At 35.8% G+C, this 16,104-nt stretch overlaps 1 protein-coding gene across 2 annotated transcripts; it reads left to right on the forward strand.

Moving 5' to 3' along the window:
• The first annotated feature begins 308 nt into the window (after positions 1-308).
• Positions 309-13,161, forward strand: LOC149548053 (elongation factor Tu, chloroplastic-like). Of its 2 annotated transcripts, XM_089792083.1 has the most exons (3): positions 309-1,033; positions 10,530-11,400; positions 12,765-13,161. In XM_089792083.1, exons 1-2 carry the CDS (start codon positions 428-430, stop codon positions 11,382-11,384), a joined length of 1,461 nt encoding a protein of 486 aa, XP_089648209.1. In that variant the 5' UTR covers positions 309-427; the 3' UTR covers positions 11,385-11,400; positions 12,765-13,161. The 2 variants fall into 2 exon arrangements, with proteins under 2 accessions (XP_089648209.1, XP_089648208.1); XM_089792082.1 differs by lacking the exon at positions 12,765-13,161 and having other exon boundaries at positions 10,530-11,620.
• Positions 13,162-16,104: the final 2,943 nt, after the last annotated feature.

The raw sequence follows: 16,104 nt of genomic DNA on the forward strand, positions 1-16,104 counted from the left end.
AAGTGTTGCTCAGTTTCCACATTTCTTAAATTGCAAGACATGCAAGCTCTTTCTTCCCAAGAATTTTTAAGCCTCTTCCTTCGCCCTTGAGTTCCATAATTTTAAAAATCAATCTTCCATTAATTCCACATATTTGAAAAAAAAGCCAACACCCTTATCTATCCAATCATCTAGATGGTTACATCGCTACCCAAGAAGTTCTCCAACTGGGCGCAGGACCTTATCTGGAAGCTTAGAGGTCTCCAAATTTCCACCGCGTCAAAAGGCCGCTCCGAAAAATATAGTCAGGAAAATATCAAAAAATTGTTACACCAAAATTCAATCTTCCCCATAACATAAGCCTCGCGGATAAGGAAAGAAGGGCTCTCCTCTTCTCCGCTTCAAAAACAACAGAAGAAGAGTGTAAGCCCAAAAAAGATTAGTAGCAATGGCGGTGAATTTAGCCACAACGACACCTTCGTGTTCTTCTTCTGCAGCTCAAAAAGGGGCGAATTTCTCACACGGTAGTGCAATCTCTTCCTTTTCCCTAAAACCCAAAACCCCAATTTCTTGTTCGTCTTTTTCTTCAGTCTCTGCATTTTCGCTTCACACAAACAATAGCAGAAGTTTTGGACTTTCACTAAAAACTGGCACGAAGCCCTTCCGGCTGACTGTCCGGGCTGCCAGGGGGAAATTTGAGCGCAAGAAGCCGCATGTTAACATCGGCACTATTGGCCATGTCGACCATGGCAAAACCACCCTGACGGCTGCCTTAACAATGGCCTTAGCTTCACTCGGTGGCAGTGCCCCCAAGAAGTACGATGAGATTGATGCGGCGCCGGAGGAGCGTGCCAGAGGAATTACCATTAACACGGCTACCGTGGAGTACGAGACAGAGAATAGACATTATGCTCATGTGGATTGCCCTGGCCATGCTGATTATGTCAAGAATATGATAACTGGGGCTGCACAAATGGATGGGGCGATACTGGTCGTGTCTGGGGCGGACGGTCCAATGCCGCAAACGAAGGAGCATATTCTCCTTGCCAAGCAGGTAGGAATGCTTTTAGTTGGTAAACATGGCAATTGGTTACTTTAAAGTTATCTGCCGACGTTTTTAATAATATAAGAGCTATTGGGAACTGCATCTGATGTTAGATTAGTAAAGCATATTGGTTCGCAAATAAGGTAGTGATGCTTTCAGGGGTTCATGCTTTACAATTGTTGAAATTCTTTGCCTACATATTCTAAAGGAGAAAGGTAATTTTGAACTTTCTGTGACAGTCCATTAGTGGAACATAGTCTGTCTGTGAAGCAGTTGGCGATGAATTTGGTGGCTTGTTTTCCAATCGACTTTCTTTTGCTCTTATTAAATATTAGTATAATAGCTATTCTGGAAACTTCCGTGACATTAAACTTAGTCGAGCAAATTCTGCCTCTGAAGCTGGCTGTGAGTCGTGACGATTTCAGTGGCCAAGATTTTTTGAATTACCTGTGGAGAATTTCAAAATGGGTTTGTTTTTAGTTTGTTTTGTAGGTTATTTTAGGCGTAAGTGTAGTTCAAGGGGGCTGCATGGGTTACTTATGGGGCCCACCCATCCCTCTTTCAATTATAATTGTGTTTTTGTTAAAATTGCACCTGAAATTTTCTTTGAATTAGGGATTTTTTTTTCAAAGGGGACGAACTGGGGAGACTTCCTACCCATTCCCTTGCCCTTGAAACATTACCTATAGGGGATGAGGAAATTTAGGGCAAGGGATGACGAGTTCTGGAGGAGCATAGACTTCAACCTTCAAATTTTTGATTGGTTTTAGTGATGTCTCTACTTTTTCTTTTCTTTTCTTTTGCCTGTAAGGTTGTGTATATCTTCTTATAGCCAAGACTTGTGTAAGTAAAGGGTGTTCGATTGATTGTTACACCATTTCCCACCAACAGGGTGGTCTCAATAGATTGAAAGGAAGCCTATTGACATAAATGCAGTGTGCAATGTTTTCATTTGCATTCTCTCGTCTCATTTTGAAATGTCTTCTTCAATGGACTTCTTTTATGGGAAGAAACAGAGACACCTTATTCATAGATAAATGATGTCTCTAGGAAATGATGTGTGGCAACTGACAACCATTATTGAAGTAGACTTTGTGGTTGTCCTCCCTAATCCTTCTTAAACGATTATATTTTAATTTTGTTCTTTCAATCATAACATCAACCATTTCTAATTCTTAAATGTATGCTACAATTTAATTTTCAACATTATCAGATTTCCACAATTCTTTTGAAATGTATGAAATTTATTTCTGGATTTGATTTAATCTTTCAAAAAAACCTCACAATCGAATTCAGAAATAAGTTTCATACAATTTAATCTTTGCCAATCCCTTCTTGTTTGTTCCTTGACAACCTCTAATTCCATGTCTGGTCAATAGCACAAAAGTGGGAAATGCTTCTATACCAGATTTTGCATTTACTACAACTCCAAAAAAAGGCCTTACATTGTAGAAATTGTTGAATCATTGTAAAATATTTCTGTAGAGGAGTTGCTTGATTATATTTGAATTGTCAATTTTCTTAGGGACTATTGAATTTGCGCTAACAACGTTTTTCAGTAGATTACTGTTGAAAAAAAAATAAATGTACAAAAGGTGGTAGGTAGGGAACACTCTATCTGTTGTGTCCTCGGATTAGTGCTTGCTCCTGGATGTATATGGGATGGTAGGAAAATAATACAAACCTACTCATATTATGCTCCTTGTTTCCTTATGATTGTGTGCATGAAAATCATGCCAATATGAGTGAGAATGCAATAAAATCAAAAAGCACAACTAGGAAAAGAAAGTCAAGCAAACATAATTAAATTAAATTATACCAGAGTCCTCATTGTGTAGATTTGCGCACTACAATCAGTTTGATGTATACTTGTTCATAATTTCAGCAACATAATGTTGCTTGGTTGCAAAGTGAGTGAGCTCATGACAAAATGACTAAGTTTGGGCTGTATATGTTTTGGGTGAAAATGGATGAAAGGTCACAATTAAGCAACTTATGATGAAATGGCTAAGTTTGGGCTGTATATGTTTAGGATGAAAATGAATGAAAGGTCACAATTAGGCAAAGAAAGTGAACGAACATATTATAGAATGGAATCAAATTATATCAGATTTTCCATTATGTAGATTTTCCCCCTACAATTAGTTTGTTGTGCACTTACTCATCATTTTTGGCGACATAATGGTGCTTGGTTGCAAAGTGAGTGAGCTTATGATAAAAATGGCTAACTATGGGATATATATGTTTGGGGTGAAAAAGGATGAAGTGTTGAGATTGCTTGATGAAGATCAAGGATGGGAAATGAATGAGACATTTCACCTCATGGGATGGTGCCAAGTGACACCATGAGGTGAGTTGAGAGGGAGATTAGTACTTTGGAGTGTAAGGAGAGATCTTGCCATAAAGGCAAGGTTTGTCCTCACACTTCAAAGGGACGGTGGTGAGGGAAATATAGAGATTGAAAATTCCTAGATTATATTTTTAGGAGGAGGGCCCATGTGGGGGTCCCTTTTGAAAGAGGTAAGATAAATGAGGGTAGGATAAAGTGTAGAAAAAGAATTATAGGTGAGCTTTGACCATGCCCTTAATTAAAGATTAAAGTTATGCACATGAATAAAAGGGGTCAGTAGGTGGGGATTAGGAGAAAATAGTAGGCCAAGGTGGAAAGTAGGAGGATTCGACTTTTGGAGAGAGAAAATGGGTGAATTCAAATATTTTATTTAATTCATTTTGGAGATAAATGGAATGGGAAAAATCAATTACATAGACAGGGCTATTCATTTAATTTAGTGGCAGAAGGCGACAAGGCATGATATTTAGGATAGACAATCAAATAATCAAGTATCTTAGGCTACATCTGAGGAATAATAGGAGAAAATATGAAATAATTAATATAGACAGTGGGAAATCAGGCAATTTAGGGATAAATTCATTAAATGTGAATGGTTAGTTTTAGGTGTCTGCAATAATCATTTCCATTGACCTTGTAACAGTATGAATGATGGGTTTCTTTAAGCCTCTAAGTTAATACTAGCATGTTTGTGTGGTGGAAGCTTCACAAGGGAAGAGGTGGAGACTAAAATAATTTTCTATATTTCCATGTTATTGTATTTGTGTCCGGTTCAAAATTGATCCATGATTTGGTTTGATTCACCTCTGTATACATGCAAGATGTGGCAAATGGGGTTTGGTTTGTTTGGACTGAACTGAAGAAAGATTTGGAGGAACCCTGGGGCGAATTTGTCCATTTTTCTAAGTTTTTATAAAATTCTACTTTTGACTTCACATTTCTAAAAGCTATGAAATGTTGTACATCGTGAAGGTTTATGTGGTTTTGGAAGTCTTTGTTTGAACTTGGTAACCCAACTCTATATCACAACAAGGAATGTGTTGGGGGCATTACCTCTGGACCAGGCGGGGGTATTGGCCTCATATCCCTACAAGTGGTGCCGTCCCTTAACCCCACTAGGAGCATTGCCCACAAACTCTCACAAAGTTGTGGGACATGGAGATGGAGCAAACTGATTTGGATGCTTCCACTTTCCAGTATTTTGCACTTGAGGAGTTTGAAAGGAAGCACACTTTTAGTGAGTCGTAGTTGCATTGATTCTTGTTTTTCAAATATTATTATAACATCTGATGTCAATGATGATGACGTTGATGATTCAGAAAATCCATATGATGTTGAAAATTGATTTTTGAACTTGAAGTTCGATTAATGAATATTTTATAATTTTATAAATTTATAATATTTAGCCTTAAAATAATAGTATAGTCTATAGTGGTTTTGTTGATTATATTTTGTTATGTGGCATTTTAAACTTAATTCATATAATTCCTATATATATGTGCCTTAGTTTTTGTTTTGGATGGACTAGTCCAGTACGAACCTAACCCCAACCATTGTTCTTGCCCTACCCACTAACTTGCGCTAGGATCCATTTCTGAACTTGAACTTAGCTATATTTCAGTGACTAATATCTAGCTAAATGGATATTTTTCTTTATTGTTGACAAAATGTAGATAGCAATACTTGTGTGAGATTATAACTACATGAAAATGATTGCTTAATTTTAGTAACTGTTTGTCAACTTTAGTTCATTGAAGAAGGATAGGTAAATAGATTACCAAAAATGCTAAAGTGCGTAGATATAAGCTTAGGGAGGAAGGAAACAAAGACTGAAAGTATTGCTTTGATTATGGGGTTGCTATATCTTGGTGTCTAATATTGGCAAATTGGCTATTTTTTTTTCTTTTTTTTTGTGCTGAAATGTTGACTTATTCAAAGAAACACTAGCACAGCCGTGTAAAGATGAAAGCTCAGAAAATAAACTAAAAAAGGGTTCTTGTATTTTAGCCAGCCAGTGGACTGTTATCTTGACGTTTTCCTTAATGATTTTGTAAATGTTTATAAATTGAAAATTAATAGTAGTCACACTGAGTGAAAATGTCAAAAGAAAAATGGTAAAGAATAGACAATGAAAGAAGAATATTGCCAGGTTATAATGATTAAGTATTCACTAGTTGGCTGTCTTTGTCTTTTGCTTGACCAAAATTGACAAATAGAAGATTTCAGAATGTAGCCTTCTACAGGATGAATGGTACTGAAGAACTTGTCGGTTTGCCACATTATAACTCTTGTTCAATGTCTTGTGTGAGCTACTTCTCTTATCATTAGGTAAGTGAGATTTGTTCCGATTATTGTTTCTTCCATCATAATGCACGAAGATCACTTAAAGATCAGACAGTAGCATTTATGCATTCAATGCAGAAACTCTTCATGAAATGAAGTTTCATTGATTGTAAGACTAGCATAAGTGTACAGACAAAAAATTCAAAAGAAAACAAATTTAGAAGATTTGAAAAAAAAAAGTTTCTTGAGGGTTTCAGTTTTCTGTATGATACATCTAACATTTTGACAAAATTAAAACCCGTTTGGTAAATTTTGAAATTCCAAGGAATGTGGTATTACTGTAGTGGTAAAGATGCCTCACACTCCTGGAGGGAGACTTTGTTTCAAATCTCTCTGCCAACCTATAACAAGTGGTCAAATGCCTTCTGAACACTTGAAAATGTATCCATGCAGTAAATAATGCAGGAAAATGAAAAAAAAAAAGGCTTTGGAAAAGATCCTTCTGGATTTATAAATTTCTTGAGAGGCTAAGAGCTACAAGAGTAGAAGGTTACATGGAATAAATTGAGATTAAAAATTTTAAAGTAAAGAATTGTTTTGTTTTCAAATTTTACCAGAGTTTAAGATAAACTTTGTCAATCTTAATGAACATAAGAATACATTCATATATAATCACTAAACACAAGAAGCTAAGACTTCGGGTGGAAGGTCCTTGGAAGGTGGTCTACTGGTAAGGGCATTCACTCTTGAGAGTGAATGAGCTTCAAGCTCCATCCGGCAATTTTTGACTTGATGTCTTGGTCTCAATCTCGTTTTTACCTTGAACTCACCATCCTTCCTCCTCGTTTGAGTTTTGTCCTTCTTGGTGGCTTGAACTTGTACTTGATTGGTATCTTGACATACCTCATCCCTTGAGATGTGTATATTTGTAATTGAATCATCATCTCCTTTGGTTGAGGTTTCAACAAATTTGGATGTACAACTTTGATCATCATATCAAGGATGCCTTCTTTCATGTTACCTTGGGGTTGTGATGATATCTCCCTCAAGCCCTAGGATTGTTGGGCTTGCCACTGAACTTGCATTTTCATCTCAATTTGATTCCATCTTGCTTGAAAGACTGAACCTTTGCACTTCCTCTTTCCCTTTGACTCGACTCCATGTTGCCTCCTTGCTTGTGGTCACTTCACTGGTAGATCACCATCCCTTGAGCTTTCTTTTATCCAATTTGATCTCTAAGTTTTCTCCTCATGCACTTGCTTGAGCTCTGCTTTCCCAAGTCACCTCCATTTCACCTTGCAAAGGAAAAGAAAGACTCATATTAACCTCATAGAATGGTAAGTGTAAACAATATGAAGATATTCTGATAATAAAAGTTCACATGATATCAACTTGATGTGAAGTTGCACATGCATAAACTACTGCCAATTTCTGATTTTGAATTCTGATTTATGTTTTTTCTGATTGCAACATTTGATTATCTCCTGAAAACTGCTTGTCTTGAAAACTGCTTGTCTTATTTCACCTCAACAAGAGTAATTCGATTCATAACCACTTCAGAATCTTGATAAAATCCCCCTTCTTCTCTGGTTATCGCATTAGATCTTTTCTTCTCTGCTTGTCATTTGCTGGACATTTGATTGATTTGTGCTTGAAATGCAACTTTGATCTTTTATATATAGATTCCATCACCAAAAGGCATGAACCCTAGACGAAGCCGACCTCTTAATGCAATTTTGATAATTTGAAAGCATTCGTATCTGCATTTAATGTTTGCAATCTCCTTATAGCCAAGTTGCTTTACTTGTCATTTGTCATGATCAAAATGTTTCACAATTGTAATAAACTCCTGTTCTTCCCTTGGCTGATCCGCACATTGATCAAACTTGGTCAGGAAATGTAAAATTTACATGTTTCAAGGCCTGTCCAAGCCCAGGTTGGTTGATCAAACTTGGTCAGGAAATGTAAATTTTACATTTTTCAAGGCCTGTCCAAGCCCAGGTCGGAATCCGACCTGCCTGGGGACAGCATCGCCCAAGGTTATCTCTTCCACAACTTAATCTTTTATTTTTTCCTCCATTAGTTTGTTGATCAAGTACACCTTTCAACTTCTGATTTTATCATGATGAACCTGCAAAGTGTCTGATTTCATGATTGATTTGCTGAGATTTGCTAACAAAATACTTGGGTTTCGAGTTTATAAATTACCATTCTTTAGCTATGCATTGGCCTTGGGTTTGTATTGGAAATGGCAGCTTGTTTAATGTGTGCCTAAGCCATGGTTGGATTCCTACCATGGTTTGGACATCTGTCCAAACCTAGGTAGGATTCCGACAAGGTAGTGGACAGCCATTGTCCAAAGCATGCAATCAATTAACACTTGCAAAATTTCCACTTCATCCCTCCCAATTTCTTTTTGCATGTTCACCATTTCACTTGTTCATGTGTAATCTTATCATGATCAACTCTAATCCAATTGCCCATTATGAGAGTCAACTACAAATTGTTAAACTTAAGGTCCGATAGGTTCAGATCTGATGGCAAAGTACTTGGATTTCATGTTTCACTCCAAATTGATCGCACCTTGGCTATGTCTTGGCATTTGGAATTTGTTTCACATGTTGTAAAGGAGAGAGCAAGTACTTGGTTTGTATGTCCAAGCCATGGTCAGATTCTGACCATGCTTTTTGAACACCTATACAAGCCTAGGTTGGATTCTGACCAGGTCATGGACAACTCATGTACAAGTCATTTGATCAGTTACTACTTAAACTCAAAACTTGCAACTTCATTTGTTGATTTCAGATTCGACTTCATCCTCTTTCAATTTCCTTTTTGTTTGATCATCACTTCACTTGTTGATTGAATGTTTTGTTGCCTTACATCAGTTTAGATCTGATTTAAATGCTTGAGATTCTCATCATAAACTCATTCAGATCTGTGCCTCATATCGTTTGGATTCATCATCCAAAGTATGCCCTAAGTCTCAGAAACTTGTTTGCATGCTCGGAGGTTGAAATGTCAAATGCTAGGATATGTGTCCAAGCCATGGCTGGGATCCCACCAGGCTATGAACATCTGTGTAAACCTAGGTCGGATTCTGACCAGAGGTTGGACAGTCCCTGTTCAAGCCTTAAAATCCAAACATTGAACTTGTAATTCTCTTTTTCTTCCTTGATTACTGCTCTTTCCATTGGTTTCATGTTGCTTTGTTCCAAAATTCAGATTGGCTTTCAACTTGCAGATTGGTTTGGTGATTGGTAAGGCATAGAAAATCAAATCAACAAAGTGCTGGCACCTTGAAATTTCATGATTCACTTGCTGGGGTCAAAAGGTGAGATTAGGGGCTTGTCCCAAGCTTGTTCAGGGTCCAACCTGAGCTTGGATAGCTGTCTCAAGTGAGGTCAGGATCAGACCTGAGCTTGGACAGCGAAGTCTCAAACTTCCATAACTTTTCTAAAGTTTCCCCTGAAAGCTTGAAAATCCATTCTTTGGCGTCTTTCCCAACCTTCTAATTGCAAAATGTAAGCTCAATTTCCTCCATTTGCTTGAACAGACCTTTACTTATTGTTTCAATAAGGAGCTTAGCCATCTTAATCAAAATACAGATCTTCTCCAAATTGCCTAAGTGTTGCATGGCAGTGGCAATTCTGTGTGTATGAATCAGAGCAACACTTAGCTCCTAGTTGAGCATTTACATCATTTTGGAAATCCTGATTTGGTCAAGGCTTTGGGTTTCACAAGTGCAAGGCAAGTGTAAGGACCTTCCATTCAAAGGCACCCAAATATTTCACCTAAGGGCTGGGCTTACTTGACAACCTCCCTTATCTCATGATTTGACTTGCACCTAGTCATTCACCTGTCAACTTCTGAACTTGTCTAAATTCTACAACCTATCAACTTTGAGAGTTGAAAACTATTGCCAAACTCAAACTAAGACAACTAACCACCTTACCACTGAGCAAAAAGAGGGGATCCCCATTTGCAATGTTCCGATGGGGTGAAAATCTCATAAAAGTCCCATTCCAAATTGTCTGGAATGATCCTACATTGTCATATATACCTGCTATTTGACTACTTTTGTGTACACTTTGGAAAAGGTTGCCAGGACTTATAAACATTAACAAAAATGCCAGATTCCTTAAAATTATGTGCTAGAATAAGATTTCAAATTTTTAATCATTTCATTTTTTAAAAGTAAAATTATTCTGGCAAGCAGGATAGCGTTCAGTACTGAAAACAATCAACTAGAATTTTTAAACTGGTTAAAAATGTATGATCCTAAGTGATCCAGGTAAAATGAAAAGAAATAAAAGAATCCCAAGGATTTTAGAAATAAAAGAACTTGTAATATTTGAAAAAGAATCCCATGATTTTGTAAATAAAAGAACTTATAATTCTATAAAAGTCTGCAAGACCATAAAAATCAATTCACTATTTCTAAGATTTGCGAAGATTTTAAAAAATTCCTTAGTGTCCCTATTTGAAATTATGCATGAGAAAGAAAATTATATATATACTATTTGAAAATGATTTTCTTTAAAATGTTTGCTAAAAAATTATGTAATTTGGAATTTAAAAGGATTCACCAGAGCTTTTTCTTTACCAATCCAAAAATGCAATTTTGTAAATTGCGTAAAAGAAAAAGAAATCAGCATTTATAATTAATAATTATGTATTTGCAAGGTTTCCTAAAATTATGCAGCTGTCAAGGAAGGAATTTTATATGAAAAAGATTCCCCATTATTTCCAACTCCTTCCAGCTGTGTGTTTTCTTGAAGTTAAAACTAAAATATATGTGGGAAATTGTGGAAAAGATATATGCCAAGATTTTGTAAATGTTTAAAATGTGTGCTTTCTTAAGTGATGCAGGTTGGGGTCCCCAACATGGTGGTCTTTCTCAACAAGCAGGACCAGGTTGATGATGAGGAGTTATTGCAGCTGGTTGAGTTGGAGGTGAGGGAGCTACTGTCTTCGTATGAGTTTCCAGGTGATGATGTGCCCATTGTGTCAGGGTCTGCCCTGTTGGCCCTGGAGGCACTCATGAAGAATCCCAGCATAAAGCGTGGGGAGGACAAGTGGGTTGACAAGATATATGAACTCATGGATTCAGTGGATAATTACATACCTATTCCTGCAAGGCAAACTGATCTGCCATTTCTGATGGCAGTGGAAGATGTTTTCTCCATCACTGGTCGAGGAACTGTTGCAACAGGCAGGGTGGAGAGGGGGATGGTCAAGGTTGGTGAGACAGTGGAGATGGTGGGGCTGAAGGATACCCGGGTGGTAACAGTAACCGGTCTGGAGATGTTCCAGAAGCTTTTGGATGAGGCCATTGCAGGGGACAATGTGGGGATGCTGCTCAGAGGTATCCAGAAGGGTGATATAGAAAGAGGTATGGTGCTGGCAAAGCCTGGGACCATAACACCGCATTCCAAGTTCAATGCAATTGTGTATGTGCTGAAGAAAGAGGAGGGGGGCAGACATTCTCCTTTCTTTGCAGGATATAGGCCTCAATTCTTCATGAGGACAACTGATGTGACAGGGAAGGTGTCTGCAATCATGAATGATAAGGATGAGGAGTCAAAGATGGTGATGCCAGGTGATAGGGTTAAGATGGTTGTGGAATTGATTATGCCAGTGGCATGTGAACAAGGGATGAGATTTGCTATTAGGGAAGGGGGCAAGACGGTTGGTGCTGGTGTAATTGGAGCAATCATCGAATAGGGAAAAATAATTTCAGGTTATAAATGCTACTTGAATTTTTCTTCTATATTTGTTTTATTAGAATATTTTACAAGAGAATTATCATTTCTACACAAATTTGGCTTGGTATTTGTGGCCTTATTTTTGTGTACCTAATATCTGCTTATCCCACCAATCATCTGACACAGCAAAATTTAAATATATTTTCATCTCTTTCATAGAAAAATAAAACCTAAACATACACAAATTCTAGTCAATATGGTAATTTGGCCATCTCTTAATTTTTTACTTTTCAGAAAGTAGCTACTAAAGTTATTTCATGATGGATGAAGGATGTTCAAAGTAACCATTGCTGGATTATAAGTTGTGGCAGATGAAGAACTTGTGAGGATTCAGCACATGGTAGCATAATCTGCAGTCTGGGGTTTGTTACAAACTGTCTCGCTAAAACTTTGGTCAAACCTACAAATCTGAGTGGTATAACTTGATAGCCAATCTTACAATGCATAACAAAAATCGGAAGTAGCACACAACAAAATTGGAATCACTATAACACGTGTCTGTCTATTTTAATATTTCATTATTCTGAGTTTTGATTTTGCAGTTCTGCAAACTAGTGAGTGCCAAGTGTCTTAAAAAACCTCCAACTTGGACAAGTAAAAGACAAACGATATATATATTATTTTCATGTCTTTATTCTAAATAAAACTCATAAAACTCAAAATCTATGTGTGCTGTTTCCTCAGAATAAAGCAGAAAATATCTGTTGTCCACCATAAAAAAGAAGAAAATAAAAATGATACGACTGCTGTCCACCTAGAATAAAGCAGAAGCTCCTAAGAATACTCTTAAGTTCAGTATATACCAGTAAAAACACTCAGCTTAGAACAATCACATTGATTCTATCTGCAATTTTATTGTAGAGCTCTTATAGGTCACTTTTGATAGGAGAAATGGAAACCAGTGTTAAATGGTTGTCTTCATTATGTGTAGAGGTAAGAGATGGAAGAATTTGGCTAAAGGCCTCCAAGAATGAGTTGTGGATGAAATATAACGAAATGGCTCATGCTTCAAAATTAGCAGCTTTGGTTTTGTCAGATTGATTGATGCAGATGAGTTTGTATGACTGAATTTTCGCTATTAGTTTCAGATAATTTTAATTAAATCCTAAGCAAAACTTTCTGTTAGCATGAGTACAGGTATTACACAAAAATAAAATGCTTGGTAGATAAATCTTTTATTTATATGGTCTCTACACTTATAGGCTTTTGGCCTGTGGGCATTCTTTTAGTTAGTGTAAGAGTAGTGTCACATCCATTCTTGTATTTCGGTATTTGTAATTGATCACTACAGCTACCTCAATTTTTGCAAATAACACAGTTCTTATTTTGCATGGACCAGCTAGGACAAGTACTCAGGACCTCCCCTGTGCATGCTGAGGGTGCTGTATTATTGGGCTTCTGGCTCTCTTTGTGATTGAGGCTTTTTGGCAAGGTTGCATGGGTACTCGTACCCACACCCTTAGTACTCGTACCCACCGAGTACCCACGTACCCAAGTACCGGGTACACGTATCCCACGTACCGGGTACTCGGTGGAGAGCATCGTAGCTAAGGACCTTGATTAAGATTCTGATTTTTTATTTGGTTTTTTATTTTTGTATTAGCTCGTTGTTTATCCAACGTAATTCAATACCAAATCAGTTTGAAACTTTGATACTCATTAACAATAAACTTTATCACTGTTCAAGTCATAAGTTTATCATTTGCAATATGTCATTGTTATATGATTTAGGATCCTCTTGTTCATGTTTAAAGTCTGCCTTCTTTGTTATGCATCTAAGCATTTATCATGTATTATTATTTCAAACATATAGCAAATCTGAAACTGAAAACAATACATTACATTTGCAAACTTTATCACTATACTTATTTTGAAAAACCATTGTCATGACAAATAATTTCAGATGTTTTATAAATATAAAGGTATAATTTTTAAATAAGTTTGACATACCTAAGCTCCGTCCCCTATTATGAAAAATACTTTAAACATTAAACATTCAGCAATAGCATATATATATATTTCAAATTTCTTGTTTTGAATGCTCAATGTCATGACTCATGACATATATTTTGATTTTTATATTTTTTATAGAATATTAATTATATACAAAAAATTAGGCATACACACGTACCCCCGTCCCCTATTTTGAAAAATATGAGTACCCGTACCCGTACCCGTTCCCGTACCCACGTATCCGTGCAACCTTGCTTTTTGGTAGATTCCTTTTTAATGTTTGGGTTATGGCCCGTTTCTTCAACACCTGTTTGTGGCTTTGAGTTACCACTTTGATGCTTGGGGTTCATGGTTTGACCTTCATAGCATGTTATTTTCAATGGACCAGCTAGGGTTGAACCTAGGACCACCTATGTGCATGCTGGGGTGCTTTATCTCCAAGCTTCTAGCTAAAGTTACTTTATTCAAGTTCGAGTGTGGCTCATTTGTTGAAGTTAAATTAGCTCAGATGTTCGTTATCTTTACATGAGAGTACACATTTTATAATTTTAGTTATAGATATTATTTATTCAGCCAAGCAATCATAATACCAAGCATTTGTTTTCACCACGGAGCTTGGGTCCCGGGTCTGGACAGGGTCCCCGTTTGGGACTGTGGGTCCACCCAGGGCAGACCCACAGTCCTAAACAGGGACCCTGCCCGGACCCACAGCCTGTGGGGCCAAAAAAGTGAATTTAAGAACATGAAACAATCAATTTTTAAATTTTTTTCTAATATATTCATACTATGAAATGACTTGGCAAGTTAGTTTTACAATTATGCAAGTTTTTTTTTTGATTTTTTTGGTATGCATAATGCATTGAAATCACATGATGCGTGGATCCGAGCGGACCCACAGTCCCAAAGAGGGACCCTGCCCAGACTGGGAGCGACTCGCGGCTATGTGACCAAAAAAGTGAACTTTAAAACATTAGACAATCAATTTGTAATTTAAAAAAAATAAAATATTCATACTATGAAAAGCGCAGACCCCCGCAGACCCACAGTCCCAAACAGGGACCTTGCCCGGACCCAGAGAGCAGACCTGTGGAAAAAGTGAAACAATCATTTTAATTATAATTTTTTTAATATATTCATACGATGGAATGACTTAGCAAGATAGTTTTACAATTGTGCATTTTTAAATTTTTTTTTTAATATATATATATAATGCATCTAAATCACAAGATATGTCAAATTTCAGTGAATATTTACTCTGTCTGATCTTCATTCAATTTTATGACATTTAATGTAATTTTTGTAATATAATATAATATAATTTTATTTTAAAATGATATTGAGTTATTTAGATAAATTTGATTATGTTGAACTATTTTGACAAGTATGTGGATATATTACTAATATTTAAACATACATAAATTTTTAATTTACATCTAATGTGGATATTTGTTCCAAATTTTTATCTTTGTTGAATGTTATGATTGATGACTCATGAACTCAAATTAGATATTTTTTTTGCCTAAACCAATTATCCCCAACTCGAACATGAATCTGACCCCGAAGGTTTCCATTCTAAACAAGGGGCGTAAGCACCAAAGTTCCTGACATATGTGTAGTTGTGGAAGCATTGTATGTTGGAAAAATGAAGAATGGAAAGGAAGGTGGACAATAGCTAATTTGGAGATGTGAGAATGTAGGTAAATAGATATTGATCACAGTTGTGAAGCATTGGAGGAACAATTGAAATAAATGAAAAATATACATGACTAAGATTTACAAAATAGAAAATCTTCTTTTAAATTTGTGTCATTTGAGTCTTCGTAGAACTTAATACAAATTATATACATAGAATTGATTGAGAGATACACTACATTGGAAAATTTGAATACCTTTTTTATCAATAATTTTGTTGGTTTTCTCAATTAAATATCATGAGATAATCTCTCATAATTAAAGATTTTAAATAGTTTTAATTTATATTTATTTAATAAATTATTTATAATTTGTTTATTTTCAATAAAAAATTGTAATAATTGACCATTTAAATTATAATATATTGAAGGGCTATTAGGCTAAATACTTTCCTCTAACTTTGTCATTTCTAGATGTTAAACATAATTATTTTCAACAACTCTAGAAAACTTAAAATAAATTCTTCATTAATTGGAAATGGTGGCACTTTATTTAAGATAATTTAAATGGTCAATTATTGCAATATATATAATTTAAATGGTCAGTTATTGCAATATATTGAAGGGCTATTAGGCTAAATGCTTTCCTTTAACTTTGTCATTTCTAGACGTTAAATTGAATTATTTTCATCAGCTCTAGAAAACTTAAAATAAATTCTTCATTAACTAGAAATGGTGGCACTTTATTTAAGATAATTTTATGCCTTTTGTCTATGCGTACTTGACGTCGTCACTTTGTCTACCATTTGGAGATTTGTGATTGAGATTTTGTAATTTGCTTTGAAGAAATATACTATGCCATGCATAACTATCAGCGCATCTATGGAAAATGTAAAATCAATTTTTGAATATGTAAAAACCAATGCTTAATACCCAATAAAATAGTTTTATATATGTAAGATCAATGCTCAATAATCAATAAAATTGTTTTATAATGTTTGGGATTTTTTTGAGTAATGAGAAAAGGAGAGAAAAGATAATTCAATTCAGAAATTTGTACTAATTGTGAAATTAGAAATTCTAAGTAATAATTTT

This window comes from Cupressus sempervirens, chromosome 7, assembly GCF_028749045.1.
Source record: "Cupressus sempervirens isolate cs-2001-9-10 chromosome 7, ASM2874904v1, whole genome shotgun sequence".
Classification (NCBI taxonomy): Eukaryota; Viridiplantae; Streptophyta; class Pinopsida; order Cupressales; family Cupressaceae; genus Cupressus; species Cupressus sempervirens.